We start from the raw sequence: 19357 nt of genomic DNA on the forward strand, positions 1-19357 counted from the left end.
TTCAGATGATGGGTAGACTAATTCAGTAAATGTTAGCTGACTTGTGAAAAATGTATCAAATCTAAGTGAAACACCAAGTCTGGCTGTTCACTTAAGGTTTTCTTTTACTTATGTACACTAACTGACCATTCACTTAGATTCCGTACATTATTCACAGGTTGGTTGGAATATGTGTATTAATTAAAGTCAGCTATCGCCTGATGAGACCAGGAGTGCACACAAGCAGTGAGAGCTCAGTGACATACAAGAATATATGTACCAATAGCACCACTGTTACTGACACAGGTAACCCACTTTGCTCTTGACTTGTGGTGCTACTGACACAGTGGTGCTTTATATTTTAAACAAATGACAGCTTGGCCATTTGTTGATTTCATTCATTTAAAAAATATAAGCAACAAAAGTTGATTGAGATAATGTTGTCCACAATGCAAGCATAAAAAAAGTAATAAAACCTAAGCCTTGATGATCAAATTCCAGCCATCATTATTGGAGGGACCAAATCATTCTCAAATGCAGAAACTGAATGCATAGATGTTTATGTCCTACATACCAGCCTAGTCAGTACCAATATGTCCCATTTCATTTGGAGAGGTCTAGATTCAATTCCCACCTGCAACTGGAAAAATTATTCAAGACTTTTCAATTAAGTTTGGAGTTCGCTGATTTCAGGTTGGAGGAAGCACGGTTCCCCCTCATCAATTAATCTGTGTTTTTCCACCTGCACAACATGCAAATCAGCCTGTGAACACAACACTTGTGTAGTCAAAAGGCCTATATCAGTATTAGTTACCCAGTATGGGTGTGGAAGGGTTGAAGTGGGAGATGAACTATGAAAAGAAGCAGAATCACCTACCTCCCCACAGCTGTGGTAGTGTGGCAATCACATCATCTCAAGGTGTGTATATTTTGAAATTATTTCAATGCTTAATAAAAATTAAACTGTAATGAATATTTAAATTTCATTGCTTTGTATAATTTTTACAGAATATTATGTCTGCCACCACCTAATGTATACATAGTTGTGGCCTTCATGAAGAATTTTTTACTTTGTGTGGAATGCAACAAAGACAACAAAATATAACAGATAATATGACCAATTATAATTAAGTGCAAGTCAGCTGAAAATATTTTAGAAGTGTCCACATAAATTTAAATGTTCTTATAAGTTTATCGGAAAAAATGAAATAATTAAAACATACCTGGTCCAGCTGTAACCACTGCCACACCCACATTCCCTGAAAGACGAGCTACTGCATCAGCAGCAAAAACTGCATTAACCTGAAAACAAATACTGTAATGCAAATATCATAATACATCACTGAAATTACAGGTATACACAGTAATCAGACCTTTGTTAAGTACTTCACAGATTGCATTTCTTTTATTGTAAATGAAACTTTTTTGGCAATATTTCACATATCAAGGATACAAAATTTAATACAAAACCCAAGAAACAGAATATACCACCAACTTTTGATTAAATCATCTTATTCTCAGTTTTCTATCATATTCACTGTTGATAGCACATTTTTAGGTAAAGCTACATTTTGTCCTTCAACAGCAATAAACTTATTAATGATAGCTAGTAGAATAATCAAACTGATATCTCATAATTCATTTCCGATGAAGATATGTATAAGGTATCATTTCCAATGAAATGGTTAGCGAACATCTTGAGTACTGTCCAAATATCTGGAAACTTCATTTTAGGAAATATGTAGCCAAGTGGTCATGAGCATGAGTGCACTAACATGCACTCTTTGAGTGGACTGGGGTTCAAAGCCAGTGACTATTAAATACGATTAATGTTTGTATTGATAATTTACTGTAAACTCCACTGACCTGGTGGTTGTGCCGGAGTATAAACAAAGACATTATTATCTCTTGGAAATAAGCATAGAAAAGAGTGACAAGATTAGTTACGGGCACAATGAGTCATCCATACCATAAGATACAAACTCTGTAAGTTACGTATGTAATGTTCAAAAAGTGATCTGATTGAGAAATTTAAGGCTTTAAATAGCTTTAAAATGGTTAAGTAACCTAATGATGAGATGAGCACAGGAAACTATGAAAGGAAGCAGAATCACCTCCCCCCCACAGCTGTGGTCAGGTCAAATTGTGTATATTTTGAAATTATTTCAATACCTAATAAAAATTACATTGTAATGAATATTAAAATTTCATTCTTCACTCCTCAGGTAACACACAAGAAATACAAATTCAAACTGAGAAAGAATAATTGTAGAACATAAGTATGAAAATTTTCCTTTAGCAACATAGTAACTGATTGTTGAAATGAACTTCCACCTACCAGATGGGGGGTTCATCAATGGTCATTCATTTAGAGAGGGCTGGGTGTGAATCCCATAAGACACTGGAATTCTTAAAGATCTCTTCAAAGCTGTAAAGTTTTTTCTGTGGGTTATTCTCTTTGAGGCTGTAAGGTTTTTTCCTATAGGTTATTCTTGGTTTCTCAGCTCATCCTCATCTACACTTTTACAATGGCTTCAGGTGAAATATCACAATAAGAATTGTGATAGGTGGCAAGAGATCTCAAGAATATGGTGAGTGTGATAGTAATATCACATTGGTACCTGCCAAGTGCTTTATCAGGCTTGCAATACACCATTGAGCAAGAACAACCATTTCGTGTTAGTTCACAGCTGCCATTGTTTACAGTAAATAGTCATATGTGACATGGTCTCAACATACATCACAATCATATGTAGGTCTCGGTCTCTGCTTAAAATAAATAGAATCCTATATGTGACACAGAATCTCAACATTAATCTCATGAACACTGAACCCTTCTGGTATGAATTTATCATGAATTCTTTTGGCACTACAGAAAATCTTCCTGCAAGACTTTATCCTCACTTCTGTATTAACAAAACTTTCTGGGGTGAGATGAGAACTTATTGTTCCAAACTAAAGAATGGAAGACTAAAGACCATTCTGGAAAACCAACAAAAACACTCAATTTTATCAATGGCAGTTTTACCTCACTTCTGGCAGAACTTCACATTACTGTATTATTCCAATGACAACATCTTGACAAAGAAAATGCCCAAACAATATATTGAAAAATACAATATGTTGCACTTCAATGCGATCTAGCAGACATTGTGAAGCATGTAGCACATACAGCAGACCACACATTCCAATAATGCTTCTTTATAAAAGTATCATTAGTTCCTAATTTCCCTGCCATGACTGCCATATTAAATCAATTATAGGAACTTAACCAAGGCACCTCCGTAGCCAGGTGGGAAGGAGCAGCAGTGCGTAGCACACGCTTCTTGATTAGACCGGGGTTCGAGCCCCTCACCACCAAATACGGAGGATGCGGAAAGGTCAGGGAATGACCACCGCATATTCCCGGAGCAATATGGCCTTAGTTGCTAATGCTCCTAAAAACCAAATAACAATAACAAAACTTAACCAACCTTGTATAAGGTTGGATAAGCATACATACACATATCCACAGAACATAAACAGTGAAAAAGTGCCTAAATGAAATTCCAAAGGGAATCTCTAATGTACACATAAGAAAATAATACTATACAAAATATAAAACATACATAACTAACTAATATATAAATCCTAATGTGTAAATCCATATTCTAATCCTATCCACCAATCCTAATGACTCTATCAACAGTAAACTGTTAAGATACTTAATTTTTAATATTATTATAAAAATATATATTTCTTTTATATATAAAAGGAAAATATAAATATACAGGGTCATTATAAAGTATTTTATCATTTTTAAAAATTAATAACTAAAAATGAAAGCTCATATAAATATTTGGTTTTCATATGCATATGGTAATGGAGTTTGTTTTGAAGCAAAAAAAAAAAAAAAAAAAGCTTCCTTTTTCGAGCAGGTGAACAAAATGGTTATTTATCTATCAAATCTGGTACATTGACATTTAAAAATGCTCAGTGTCACCTCTATGCTCGTCTACTACCGTATGAAAATGGGAATGATACTGTTGACAATGAACTGATGTAATTAATTAGTGGAGGAGATAAAAAAATTTTGTTAGGGGACACAAAACCTACAGTTGGTATATACTAGTCTACAATCAAGTTACTGGGAGGGGGAGAGGAATTAGACATGCTAAATCAGATTATGAGAGGTTTTTGCTTATGTTAACACCAGAAAGAAAAAGATAAACAAAACTGGTTCACTGGATATGAATGGCTTACTACTGATGATCCTGTACAAGTTGCTGAAATGCATATATAAAGAAGTTTTTAGGGATGGGTATACCTAATTACCCAAAAGTATACCTAAAAGTATACCTAATGGGTATACCCAAAAGTATACCTAATTCTAATTGGAAGTTAGGTTAAATGATTTTACGATAACTGAAAGGAAGATAAAAGCCAAACTGTTAAAAGCTAAAACTAAATGAGGCATCTGGTGCTGATGGAATCCATCCAATTATATTAGCTTCCGAGGGCATCCTTAGATTCAAGATACATCCCTACGTAATAAGAGCATATATATAGAAGTAATGCAAGAATAACTGTTATTATACTGTCATACAACAGCATAGCAGTATAATAACAGTTGCAAAAGAATGCAGTTATATAGCAATAAAAGCATGGATTTGTTAGGGAGAAATGTCTGGACAATCTGATTAGTTACTGAGGTAGTCACAAAAGAACATTAATTTTCATAATCATAATTAACATCAAAATTTAAAATTCCAGTAAATCATATGATACTGTTCCACATGAATGATTGCTGTACAATTTGGAGCAGTGTGGCATTGATATAGGGATGAATAAGTGGAGGCAGAAAGTGATTATTAATGACCACTGCTCTTTGTGGACTAACATTATGATTGGGGCAGCACAAAATTCAGTGTTGGACCCTTTACTGTTTTTAATATTTACAAATGAAGGCATATCAAATTCAATGTCTAAATAAAATATAATACTAAATTATAAAGGTAATATAAAAGTGGGCAGAATAGTAAATAACAGTAACCAGGTATGCTATTTCAACAAGATCTAAATAAATTAGGCAAATGGGCTGAAAAATGACAACTAAGGTTGAATATTGATAAATGTACAGTACTCTACTTTGGCAATAACCCCCAGAATAACATACCAACTACTATACTATCAAACTCAAGGTAATTGAGAATGAAAATGGCCTAAAGTAACTGTACAGTCACGAAGTTCTCTGGCGCCTCCGTAGCCAGGTGGGCAGGAGCGGCAGTGCATAGCACACGCTTCTTGATTAGACCGGGGGTTCGAGGCCATGCCCACCAAATACAGAGGACGCGGAAAGGTCAGGGAATGACCACCGCATATCCCCGGAGCAACATGGCCTTAGTTGCTAATGTTCCTAAAAAACCAAATAACGAAGTTCTCTGAACATTTGCAGACAATGTGCTAGAACAGCTCATGGATTCTGCTGATGGAATTGGAAACAGGATTGGAAATGCAAAAGGATCTGGAAAGGTTGAGCAGATGGGCTGAGAGGTGGCAAATGAAGTTTAACATTGACAAATGTAAAGTACTACATATGGGAAACAGCAACTCCAGAGCAACATATCAACTCTGTGGTACTATACTGACAGTGGTAGAGAATGAAAAAGACCTGGGGGTAATTGTGCAGGCAGATATGAAGTTCTCTGAGCAGAGCAGACGGGCTGCAAGAGTAGCTCATGGTGTCTTATCAATGATATACAGGAATTTTTCTAGTAGGGATAAGGAGGTGATTATTCCCTTGTATAAGTCAATGGTCAGGCCACACCTTGGGTACTGTATACAGGTCTGGAGGCCTCATTTCAAGAAGGATGTAGAGCTGCTGGAACGAGTACAGAGAAGGGCAACAAGATTAGTGAATGGAACAAAGGGTTGCTCTTACTAAGAAAGGCTTAAGTTTTGAAAATTAGAGTGTCTGGAGACTAGGCACTGGCAACGTGATCTGATAGAGGTGTATAAAGCCTTGAATGGTCTGAGCATGCTCAATGCTGATGGGATTCTGCCTCTTGCTCAGAATAATCACCTGAGAGGGAATAATTCAAATTGAGGAAAGACAGATGTAGGATAGATGTGCGGAAATTTGCCTTTAGCCAGCGGGTAGTTGGTTGGTGGAACAGACTTCCATCACTTGTTGTGGAAGTTGATAGCCTAAATAAATTTAAGGCTCAGCTGGACAGGTATTTTTAACAAACGGAGGGGTGAAGCAGAAGTTTTTTTTTTTTTTTTTTGGCTGATGCTGCATAAGCTTGCTTTCTTGCATCATATGCCTCTACTAATGCTAAATTTTTCCAACAGAGAAAAAGATATTGTTAGATACTGTTAAGCAGCATCTGGACACACCAAGCATCTGTGACCCAACTGAAGTGTTTAACCAAAAGTGGTGGCACTCCCATTCATAGCAAAGATGGTGGCAGGCCCATTTTCTTTTTAATTTTTGGCAAATGTTTTAGATTTCTTTTTGAATTCTATTGAAATACCAATATTTCATATTTTCTTAATGGATTGCCATACTTATTGCATATATGTTTTTAAGTTTTAAAAAAAAAATTAAAACATGCAGTGCTTTATTGTTAGATATTGTTAAAATCTAACAATAACAAAGATATTGTTAGATACTGTTAAGCAGCATCTGGACACACCAAGCATCTGTGACCCAACTGAAGTGTTTAACCAAAAGTGGTGGCACTCCCATTCATAGCAAAGATGGTGGCAGGCCCATTTTCTTTTTAATTTTTGGCAAATGTTTTAGATTTCTTTTTGAATTCTATTGAAATACCAATATTTCATATTTTCTTAATGGATTGCCATACTTATTGCATATATGTTTTTAAGTTTTAAAAAAAAAATTAAAACATGCAGTGCTTTACACCTTTAATTTCAAAAAAAAAATTTATTTTTCTAAAAATTACAAAAAACAGACATAAAATAGAAACATTAGTCTCTTCATTTTCAATTTTAAAGACCATTAAATTTATGGAATTTTAAACTGTGCATGCATATATATTTCTGCTTATTATATACATAAAAATTATTAAAAAATCATATTTTGTGAGAGTAAATGGGCCTGTTGTACTGGAATCTATTGTACATAAGAAATAATAATAGTAAAATATAACTTTAATTAAATAGTTTGCAGCTTTCAAGGCTGATCATGCCTTTGTCAACAAATTCTAACAGAATGGAAACTTTAGAGATAAAAACTTTAGAGATCTAGAAACTTCAGTATACCGTAAGCCAATGTGGTGTGGGCAGTTCACCAACTACAGATCTGGCCATGCCCCTAGCCATCTCAACAGCACTGCCCACACTCTATTCTTCAGGGCTTGGAGCCACTCCAGCACAGATGAAGCTAGGCGCAACGAGATTTCCAGAGTGAGGACAGACTTGATCAATTGTGGCTATCCAACCCACATATTGGACAAGTGCTTATTACAAGTGCAGGAGCTGACAATCCACCCGAGACTGCCATCAACTCAGGACAACGTGCCTACTGCCTACATTCCCTACTATCCGGACAGATCTCAAAAATCCTCCAAGAATACCACATAAAATGCGTGCAGCTGCCTGGTAGAAACTTACATTCTCTAGTTTCCAACGTAAAGGCTCCAGTCACTCCTCTCTTACGCAGTGGTGTAGTATACCACATAGCCCGCAAAGATTGTGACTGCTGCTACATAAGAGAGACCTTGAGACATCATCAAGACTGCCTTGCAGAACACAACAGACTGATTTGCTTTGCTGAGACCAACCAGTCCGCAATTGTAGAACACTTCTGGTTGACCCAACATGACCTCAATCCCAAGCATGACTACGAAGTGATTGACCAGTCCCGACACTTTCACCACTGCCTCTGATTAGAGTCACTTAATTTGTATAATTCAAGAGCCATGAACTGCTGCAAAGGCATGAGACTACACCCCATCTTGGAGACAACTGTTTTAAGACTAGATAAGTGGTGGAGGCAAAACTATGTACGTCTATGCAGCAATAATGAGCATCAATCTAATGGTTCAATGGCCTCCCTCATGCCCTCACACACCTCACTGCACGCACATGTGTCCGTTAAAATAATTTTTATCTCTAAAGTTACCATTCTGTTAGAATTTGTTGACAAAAAGGGGCATTCAGCCTTGAAAGCTCCAAACTAGTACGAGTTGGAACGAGTACAGAGAAGGGCAACAAGATTAGTGAATGGAACAAAGGGGTGCTCTTACGAAGAAAGGCTTAAGTTTTGCAAATTACAGTATCTGGAGACTAGGCACCGGCGAGGTGATCTGATAGAGGTGTATAAAGCCTTGAATGGTTTGAGCATGTTCAATGCTGATGGGATTCTTCCTCTTGCTCAGAATAATCACCTGAGAGGGCAAAATTCAAATTGAGAAAAGACAGATGTAGGATAGACATGAGGAAATTTGCCTTTAGCCAGCGGGTGGTTGGTTCGTGGAATAGACTTCCATCCCTTGTCGTGGAAGTTGACAGCCTAAATAAGTTTAAGGCTCGGCTGGACAGGTATTTCGAACGAACAGAGGGGTGAAGTGGAAGTGGTTATTTTTTATTTATTTATTTTTTTTAATTTTTTTTTTTGGCTGATGCTGCATAAGCTTGCTTTCTTGCATCAAATGCCTCTACTAATGCTAATGCTAACTATTTAATTAAAGTTATATTTTACTGGATATATACGTTATTATTATTATTTCTCACATATTTTGTATATTCAAATACTATTAGTTAATTCCACTTTCAGGGTTATTTCACAATTCATTTCAAATTTGGTGCCCTTAACAGCACGTGAAATTTGAAACTACGTATGCTGTTTCCCACAGAGTCGTGGCTATTTTGAGAGAATTCTGGATTTTGCGCTATCATCTTTATGTTGTAAACAATAATAAATCTTTCAAGAACAAGACAGTTGATATTTACTAAACTAGTGGGAGAGGAAAACAAGTAACCTGAAATTTTAAACAAACAGCATGGTACCATGCCATTTATCAAGAAAAATCCAAATAGTTGCATATTGGTTTTGGTGGCAGAGTACCTGACAGGTTCTCACACGCACAGTTTCATTTCTATATGTAAACCCATAAGAAAATCACTTCAGAAACTATTGCAGTAGAAGTCTGACTATATTTAAAAAGGTAGAAAAAAATCTTGGAATTTTACTCATTGATTAACAGTTAACATGGAAATGTTATTTTAGAGAGGCACGTGTGAAATGCACTGCCACTACTGTTGGATTAAGGGTTTAAATGGGTTGAGTAAACTATATACTGATTGCATCCTTACTCTTTCTTGGATGGCACTAAGGAGATATAAATTAAAACAATAAAAAGACAGACAGTTCCAGGATAAATGTCTTGAAATTGGTCTTCAATCAGACAGTAATTGATTAATAGAATAAACATCCACCTTGTATATGGAAGTAAGTGGTTTCAATAAATATAGAAGGAATGGGCAAATGAAGTGTGCAATGAAGGAGATATAAATTTAAACAGTAAAAAGACAGACAGTTCCAGGATAAATGTCTTGAAATTGGCCTTCAATCAGACAGTAATTGATTAATAGAATAAACATCCACCTTGTATATGGAAGTAAGTGGTTTCAATAAATATAGAAGGAATGGGCAAATGAAGTGTGCAATGATTTGCTTCCCCCCCCCCCCCCCCCGGCGCCTCCATAGCCAGGTGGGAAGGAGCAGCAGTGCGCAGCACACACTTCTTGATTAGACTGGGGTTCGAGCCCGTCACCACCAAATACGGAGGATGCGGAAAGGTCAGGGAATGACCACTGCATATTCACGGAGTTGCTAATGCCCCTAAAAACCAAACAAACAGCTTCTCCCCACCCCTTTTATGGCTGATGCTATATAAGATTTGCTTCATGAATACTTCACTTTGCTTGAAGCAAAGTTAGAAGCATGTTAGAAGAGATAGTATAAACCTTAATGGTAAATATCAGAAACAGGGTTATCTTCATAAATGCACCCTTTTGTGAAAACTTGATAACTGAAAGTCTGTGAGGGTCAGGAATGTCATGAATTTATTTTTATTTATGTTTGGAGACCAGGAATTTTGGAATATTCCTGGTGATTATCTTCTCCTCTGTGAATATGGCATAGAGCAGCTTAGAAAGTGGTCTACAATGTGAAGAAGGTACTCTATTCATACATTAAAATGGCATCTCAAAGGGGGTTGCATTCTTGAAGATTTGATATTTCCTCTCTTTCCAACAGCTCTTTACAGCACTGTCCTGGCAGTCACCATTTATCATTAGTGGCTTCTTCAAAGGAAAAAAAGTCTGAGCATAAATAAAGCTCTAAAGCCACATCATTGTACAGTCATTTCTGGAGAAATTAGAACAGTTTTCAGAATGTAATGCAGATTGTATATAAGTGTAACAGTTGTGCGTTCACCAATCTATTCCATGAAAAATGATCCTAATCCATCCATAACACCTTTCACAGCTAAGCTGGATATGTTTTAATGTTTTGCAGTACCTATTGAGTAAAAGCAACACACCTGGGCACAACATTTTTTTTTCTATCAGCAGATCAGTTCAAATATGATGAACTCATTCTCAGGTGTTCACAATTTAGCATAACCCAATTTAATAATATTTCAAAAATTAGGTCATAAACAGTATCAATGTTTTCTGTGGTTGACACAGTCATGGGTTGTCAAGATCTCAATCATTTTGACCTCTATGACTCTTTTCAATTCAGCAGCCTAGTTCTTGATGGGGAAAAAAAAAATTTTTTTCAGTATTGCCCAGTTCATCATATGTGAAATGACTGGTTTCAGTGGACATGACCTTTTCAAAACAAAAAAATTATAATAACATTTAAGATACTTTAAAAATTGAGTTATATGCATCTAAATATTGCTAATTATTATAGTTATATTTTATTTTCAAATGATAAAGTGCATGGTAGGCAAAAAGCTTTTTAAACTGAGTGAGAGAAAGAGAGAGAGAACTGTATTAATGGTTAAGCAAATTAAGAATATAATTTATAGACTGTTATAAAAGGAATTAATAATCAAAATATAAACCACCTGTGCATCCTATTTTTACAATGTCACAGAACAGTGGTTTATGTTATGGAAACAAAGTATTTCAAATGTCAACAATTTAGTACAAAATCAAATATATTCACAAAATTAAATCCATCATATTCACACTCAAGCAATAAGATTAAATACAACCATTAAGCCAAAGCACATGTATGAGTTAATTAAATCTTATTTATTTATTTTTTTATTTTTAAATTTACATGCAACTGAACAGAGTGGCAGTAATTTCATAAGCTACTGCCACTATTCTTGACCATATAAATATATGGTCCATCATTTTAACCTTCCCAATTTCCTGAGTAAATCCACTTTACTCAGGAAATTGGAAAGGCTAAACTCATATACATTATTATGTATACCAGTTTAACATATTTTACATTTAAAGTATGAAGATACCACATATTGCATAGCAGCACGTGGTATTTTATTTTCTTAGATACTGCTTTGGATTTTATACCTAACATTTGCAAGTAGCAGGCTTTAAAATGCTAATTGCAATTAATAGTTTGTGTCTTTCATGATCTCCATGTAGTGTCATTAATGAACGGGCAGATGTATCCTGAGTATGGAAGCCGTAGAACCTCAGACTAAATTACAAGTAATTAATACTATTTATAAACTGAGGTTTACAAATATATTTTTCTTATTTGACCAACATTCAGATATATTAATCTACAATTTCAAGGCAGAACATTTTTTTTTTTTTTTTTTTTTTTTTTTTTTTGGATATTGGGTGTAATAAGGAGGAGTTGGATTTATTTATTCAGTTTATCTATGTAATATAAAAAAAAATTTTCCTACCTCATGACGAGTATCAACTATTTGGATACCCACTTTTTCTGCTGCCACAAGAATTGGAGATATATGACCTCCAACTAGAGTAAAAAGGAACTTTACACCATGAGCCTTAAAATATATATAAACAATATTTTAGAATTTCACTGAATTAACTACTGATAAACAATAACAAGTTATTAAAAGAACAATATACAACTGTAGTTTTCTCTTTCATTTTTAAGTAATATCTGAATATTCTATAATAAGCAACTCGTGACCCCTCAAAACAATTATTGCTTTTTACAAAACATTATTTTGAAGGAAAACACTATTATCCAGGATTCTAGATTTTGATACTCTTACTACTTTTTCTAGACACAATTCATCCAACCACCAGCACCTAACGAAGCGGTTATGCTATTCTACTCTGGTGGTGAGAAACGAGAAGCAGGAGTGGGCTTTATGGTCGATGCTCAGGCCACCAGTAGTGTGATCGCTTTCCAACCAATATCGGACCGCCTGGCAGTCCTTACTGTCAAGGGCACCATCAAGACCCATATTATCTCCGCCTATGCACCAACTGAGACTAGCCTGGACCCGACCAAGAATGACTTCTACAACCAGCTCCAACATACGCTGGATTCAATTCCACAGACAATTCCCAGGGACTTTAATGCCCACATTGGCGTGGACAGATCTGGTTGGGAAACAACAATGGGCAAGTTTGGCCATGGGAAGATCAATGACAACGGACTACGTTTGTTGTCCTTTGCTGCATCTAACAACCTGATCATTGGAAACAGCCATTTCCAGCACCCTCAAAAACATCAACTTACATGGCAAAATCCATCTGGCAAGGACTCAGCAATCCTGGACTACATTTTGATCAATGCCAAATTTCGCTCATCACTCGTGGACGTTCGTGCCATGAGGGGACCTGATTGCGGATCTGATCACTACCTCATCCGGGCTAAGGTGCAGCTCAAATTACGGCATGCAAAAAGATCATCTCGGTCAGCCAAGCTGGACTGGAGGCAGCTAATGAATGCTGCCAACAAACAGGCATATCAGATCGCCCAATCCAACCGCTTCGAGATGCTGGCCGTGCCCGAGGATATAAATGAAGAAAAGCAGATCTCTGATGCCATCCTGGAATGTGCCAAGCCCCTATGTCCACCTGCCCGACGTCGAACGCAACCATGGATATCAGACGAGTGCCTCGACCTCGTGGACAAACGGAAACAGGCAAAGTTGGTCGACTTTGAACGGTACCGGCAGCTAAACCGAGAAGTCCGACAAAGAATGACAGCAGAAAGAGAAGCATACTGGAACCAAGTGGCAGACGATCTTGAAGTGGCGGCATCCAAGAACGAGTACCGCACTCTCTACCGCACCCTCAGATGTCTGAGTGGAAAGACCAAATTGACTAGTGACAACATCAAGAATGCTGATGGTACCTTCGTGCGATCACCATCCGAACGCCTGCAACGGTGGAGTGAATTCTTCAAAGCTTTGTATAATCACGACCCACCTCAGGGACCGCCAGCAACAGCACTCTCGATCGACCCCCCTGAGGTCTCCATGGTCGATGTTGAGCCTACAGTAGAAGAAGTGAAAGCAGCCATACAATCCCTGAAGAATGGCAGGGCACCAGGAGTGGACCAAGTCACCACAGAAGCAATCAAAGCCGGGGGAGATGTACTGCTTCGCCGACTACAGTCGCTCCTCAAAACCATCTGGTGCACTGAACAAATTCCGCTAACATGGAGGAAAGCCATTATCGTACCGATCTACAAGAAAGGTGATAACCGGGACTGCAAGAACTACCGTGGCATCAGCCTCCTTTCCATCATCGGAAAGGTCTTTATGAAGATCATCCAGTCAAGACTGCAAAAACATCGCGAGCAAACCAGTCGAGAAGAACAGGCAGGATTTAGACCCGGGCGAGGATGCTGTGATCAAATCTTTGCCATTCGTCAGCTGATGGAGGAGAGGATCCGTTGTGGACAGCGAACCGTCATTGTTTTCATTGACTTTAAGTCTGCTTTCGACTGTGTCCACCGGCCTGCCTTATGGAAACTACTAGAGGTTGAACATGTACCTCGAAAAGTCATCACACTCCTCCAAACTGCATACAATGGTTTAACCAGCCAGGTGCGCATCCAGAACGATTTATCTGAGGAATTTACCATCCAAACTGGAGTCCGCCAAGGAGATGTAGCCTCCCCGTTGCTTTTCAACATCGTGGTCGACGCCATTATGAGGCAAGCATTCAGAAACAGACAGGGCATACAAAGGGTACTAGGAAAGTTTTGCAATACAGCTTTGTTTATTTAATTTTTTCAAAGTAATTTCCTCTACATTCAATACACCTCTCCATCCTCCGAAACCAATCTTTAAACCAGTTCTGCCAAGTTTCACTAGGGAGTAAAGCACACTCGTTGTCCCAAGCCCGTAGAAGGTCCTCATCACTGGAAAACTGCCTCCCTTTTAGCTTCATTTTCACATGCGGGAACAGTGCAAAGTCGCAGGGAGCAAGGTCTGGACTATAGGGAGGGTGCTCGAGAAGTGTCAGTCCTGTCGTGGTCAAATATTCGGTGCAGGCTTTGGCGCGGTGAGCTGCAGCATTTTCGTGATGGAGGTACCAGGTGTCCATTCTTGACTTTGGCCGCAGGTTCTTCATAGATCCAATGACTTTAGGCAGGCATTGTTCAGTATACCACTTAGCTGTGACTGTCTTCTACGTGTCCAAAACGACACGTTCCACAATTCCACTCGATTTGAAAAATACAGCTATCATTTTCTTCTTTACAGATCGGGATTTTCTGACAATTACGGGTGTGTCGTCATCATCAAAGACCCAAACTTTGTTTTGAGCCTTGGTCGGCAGATCGTAATAGTACAGCCAAGTCTCGTCACCTGTCACGATGTTGTTCACATACCGAGATTGTCCCTTATCAAACTTTTTTAACATCTCCCGGCACCAAATCACACATCGTGTCATCTGCTCTTCAGTCAGTTGATGCGGCACCCACATCAACTGACTGAGAGAACAAAGTTTCTTTACGTGCAAATGATCTTGCAGAATCGAATGAATTGCTGGTGCATTTAGGCCCAAAGTATCCTCTATCTGTTGGTAGGTCACTCGCCTGTTTTCGTCAAGCATTTTCCTCACAGCAGTAACGTTTTCCTCCGTAACTGACGTTCGTGGCCTTCCCGGCCTCTCAGAATCCTCCAGAGTGAAATTTCCCCTTTGGAATTCTCTATACCACCTGAATATCGTTGTACGATGTGGACAATCATCATCTAGTGCAAGAGTCATTTCTTCTAAGCACAGGTCTATGGTTAAACCACGCACGAAATTATACCGCAAAACTGTCCTTATCTCATTTCGTGACCACGATGCCATCGCAAGCACTTTACACTCTCACTACTAATGAATAACTGAGCCCATCGACTTGGCGCGGCAGCTACTATGCACGTATGAACATGTCTCAACATGCAGCAACAAGCAGCTTCCTGTGATTCATTGTTGCGTCATATTGCAAAACTTTCCTAGTACCCTTTGTACAATATGACAAGGATCACTATGTGACTGACCTGATGTTTGCTGATGATAGTGCTATCCTTGCCGGTAACGACGCTGAAGCCACGGACATCCTCTATGACATTGCCCGCATTGCCCGGCCATACGGTTTGAAGATCAATGCTGGTAAGACAAAGGCCCTGACAACAGATGGGTCGCAAGCCACCATCTATCTCAAAGGCGTCCAGATCGAGCAAGTGCAGGACTTTAAATACCTTGGGTCGCTGGTCCAGGAGAAGAAAGTTGCATCCACCATGGAAATCCACAGCAGAATTGGACAGGCGGCCACTGCGTTCGCCTCGCTCAAATGGTGTCTGTGGAAGAGGACAACATTTCCACAAAGACTAAAATCCGACTCTTCCGGACTTTGATCCTGCCCATTCTTCTTTACGGATCGGAAACATGGATTTGTCTCAAGTTAGATTTGAACAAACTTGAGGTATTCCAAATGCGATGCCTGCGGCAGATCTTGGGCATCTCTCTTCGCGACCGCATCACTAATGATACCATCCGCGCCAGATGCCAACAGCAACCAACCATTGCCGACCAAATCCAGAAGCGAAGGCTTAGATGGTTTGGCCACGTATGTAGAATGGGCACGAACAGAATACCATCCACACTCCTTTGGAGACAACGACCCACCCAATGGAGAATCCAACAGACCGCGCCTAGGAAAACGTGGGCCAAGCAAGTGGAAAATGACTTGAAGAGCCGACGTCTCGACCTTAACCAGGCCAGGACTGACGCCATGGATCGTAAGGAATGGAAGAACATCACAGAGCAAGTCCAAAACCCTGCGGCACCTACAGCAGCATACTGGTTGCGTGGCCAACCGCCTCCCCCAGCTGCCAGCTAAGGACCAAAGAAGAAGAAGAAGAAGACAATTCAGTAACAATCCAGAAATAACTAAACTATATTTTATTGATGAAAGAGCTTGAAAGAGGAGGATTGCTCTTCTTAAATGTCTTAAACTAAAATTTATAAGTAATTTCATGTGGTAATAGTGTTTTTAAAATTACATTCTATAAGAAATCATACAATGCAATATCCTTTCCAATCTATATTACAATTATGGCTTTATCCTTCTTTATTTCAAGTTGAGAAATAATCTAAAAAACAGTCAATTTCAGTTAATACTTTATAAGAAAGACCTGTTGAAAAATGTTTGTTTGAGAAAATGGTTCTAGAAGTTGACTTGTATTTTACTTAACTTACTTACTTGACTTAATTTTGGTTTATACCTTATAAAATGGACCAGTCAAAAAACTTTGACAAAATGTTTCTAGAAGTACTGACTTATATCAAAGAAAATAAACTAGTTAACCCTGCAGTGGTTGGACCCTTGATTGTTACAAACCCATGATGCTACACCTGGCAGATGTAAATTTTTTTAATTCTGAAAAAAGTTTGAGGTCGAGTTCTTCTTGGAGTATACCAATATTTCATCTTTTCTTAATGGATTGCAATATTATTGTATGCATTTTTTTAGATTTTAATGAAAAAATTAAATATTTAAAAAATACTTTTTTTAGAATTTTATTTAAAAATACAAAAATATTAATTTAAAAATTTTTAAAAATTTTTATAGGCATAAATGTAAATATAAAGCTATCAGCCTCTACCATTTTCCAGTATAAAAAAAATGGTTAACCTTCTACTGCTAGTACATCTGGCATGATGCCACTCTAAAATTTTTCTGTTAATTTTTTAAATTAAAAAAAATTAATTAAATCCTCCCACATACCCCCATATTTCAGAGAATATTGGTGATCACTGTATAACTAATTAGAACTGGTTATACAGTATTTTCTATTTTCATTTCAATATACCATGAATTATGAGACAATTTTTCGTTTGGCTTTTAACATGCCAAGCAAGCAAAAGCAACTATCCTCTTTCTAGGTAATTCCCATTCCCACATAGTATCTGTAAGATGCCAGCATCAGGTGTCTAATCTTACTATAGAACTGAGGTTCTGCTGCTAAACACAAGCAGCTGACAAAAATAGAGACATTCACATTGCATCTGGGTTTCAATTTGGGAGATGAATGATCTTTAAAATTCTAAACAATATGATAAAAACTTAAATATTATTATTGATTTCTTTAATTTATTTTCATTCAATACTTTTTAATTGAGTTTAAAAAATCATAATTAATATATCACCATTTTAATACAGTAAAAATATAAAAATTAATGTCTTATAATTAATACAAAAAGGGTGTCTCAGAGACACCACACAAGCATCTTTGTTAAATTGAGTGCATGAGTAATGAAAGGCTAAATATGTGAAATTTGGCATGCTGTGAAGTACATGAAACTGGAATATTACACATTGCTAACTCTCTATCTTAGGTGATTACTGCTTTCCAAGTTTGTTATTCAAAAATAATAATGAATATTTCAAATTAATCCTTCAAAAAGATGCAGTTTATGACTGATAAAAACCATTAATAATCAGTAGATCACATGAGAGAGTTTTATGAATAACTTGAAACAGAAACAAACACATAGTTTTAAGCTTTTTAGCATCAATAGCAATTAGTTTCCCATGCTAGCTTTAAAATAAGTTAAAAAAAGTAGAACAAATGTGCACCCAGCAGGCTGTATCTGCTGGGTGCACTCATGCTTCTGGGAAAATGATAAATAAAAATTCAAAAACCATGCCAAGTAAAAATTTGTTTATATTAAGACAGGTACAGTAAATCACAAATTTTTATCTTCAGCCAACAATTAACATGGCCTGGTTATTTCTGTTACATGACTGTAATAAACACAATTATAAACACAATGACTGTAATAAACACAATTATAAACACAATGACTGTAATAAACACAATTATGCAGAACCTGACAGGTACACAACATTGCTTTTTGTTTCTGGAAAAAAAAAGGGGGTTTTTTTATTTTATTTATTTATTTTTTTTGCTTGCAGTGTACCAATATTTCTTCTTTTCTTAATGGATTACAGTAGTTATGGTACATATATTTTTAACAAAAAATTTAAATATTTAAAGATATTGTGATTTTTATATGCATTATTTTTAAAAAATAATAAAAAAATTAATACTGCTGAAAAATAACAAAATTATGGTCATAAAATATAAATATGAAACTAACAGTCACTTCCATTTTTCAGTTCAGAGAACGTTGAGAATGTGAAATTCAAAACTTACATTTGCACACGTTAATGTGTTTTTTCAAACAAATAAAAGAATAAACAGGTAAATAATAATAATTGAAACAAAAAAAAAAAAAAGGGAACTACTTTCCATAGCAGTGTGCCAATTTCAAACTATAAATTTGCATTAGTAAAGGCACATGATACAAGAAAGCAAGCTTATATAGCACCAGACAAAAAAAAAAGGTGAGCTGCATGTGATGCAGAAAGCAAAACTAGCACATTAACTAAAGGAATGTTTACTTTAGAAAGTAAGAGAGCATTACTGCTGGGTATCTTTGACTGAAAATAGCAATCATTTGATGTGCAATATGAGGTACTGCATGACTAAGCACAAATAGTTACAAAAATGGTTGCAAGGAACCTATCTGGTTCTTTCAAACTATTACTCTAGGCAAAAATGTAAATATATTACTTCAAAAGCAACCTGAGTAAAACTAGATCTATAATTAGGAAGGTACAGAAAGTTTCAGGCATTAATTTTAAACCAATGATTATCATGCAAAACTTTTTTTCATGAGGCACCTGATAGATCTCATGTGACTAATACCAGGTTAAGGAAAGAACATGGATATAACTGGAATATATTTACTAACAATATCTAATAATTGATACTGTTGCTTTTAATAACTGCTTTTGATACTGTTGCACATGGAAAACTACTGTACAAATTAGAGCAGTATCGCACTAAGGGCAAGTTGCTACAATGGATAAAGGGATGGTTGAGTG

At 36.9% G+C, this 19357-nt stretch overlaps 1 protein-coding gene across 2 annotated transcripts in view; it reads right to left on the reverse strand.

Moving 5' to 3' along the window:
- The window catches only part of LOC150086117 (2-hydroxyacyl-CoA lyase 2-like), a 167190-nt gene that overhangs the window by 123983 nt on the left and 23850 nt on the right, over positions 1 to 19357 (reverse strand). For both annotated transcript variants that reach the window (XM_090374390.1, XM_090374391.1), the window contains exons 3-4: positions 11886 to 11990; positions 1203 to 1281 (exon numbers count right to left, since the gene is read on the reverse strand). In XM_090374390.1, the coding sequence (XP_090230516.1) occupies positions 1203 to 1281; positions 11886 to 11990 (184 nt within the window). The remainder of the gene's footprint in view (positions 1 to 1202; positions 1282 to 11885; positions 11991 to 19357) is intronic.

Source organism: Mastigoproctus giganteus, chromosome 5 (genome assembly GCF_048544385.1).
Source record: "Mastigoproctus giganteus isolate SK-2022 chromosome 5, ASM4854438v1, whole genome shotgun sequence".
Lineage (NCBI taxonomy): Eukaryota > Metazoa > Arthropoda > Arachnida > Uropygi > Thelyphonidae > Mastigoproctus > Mastigoproctus giganteus.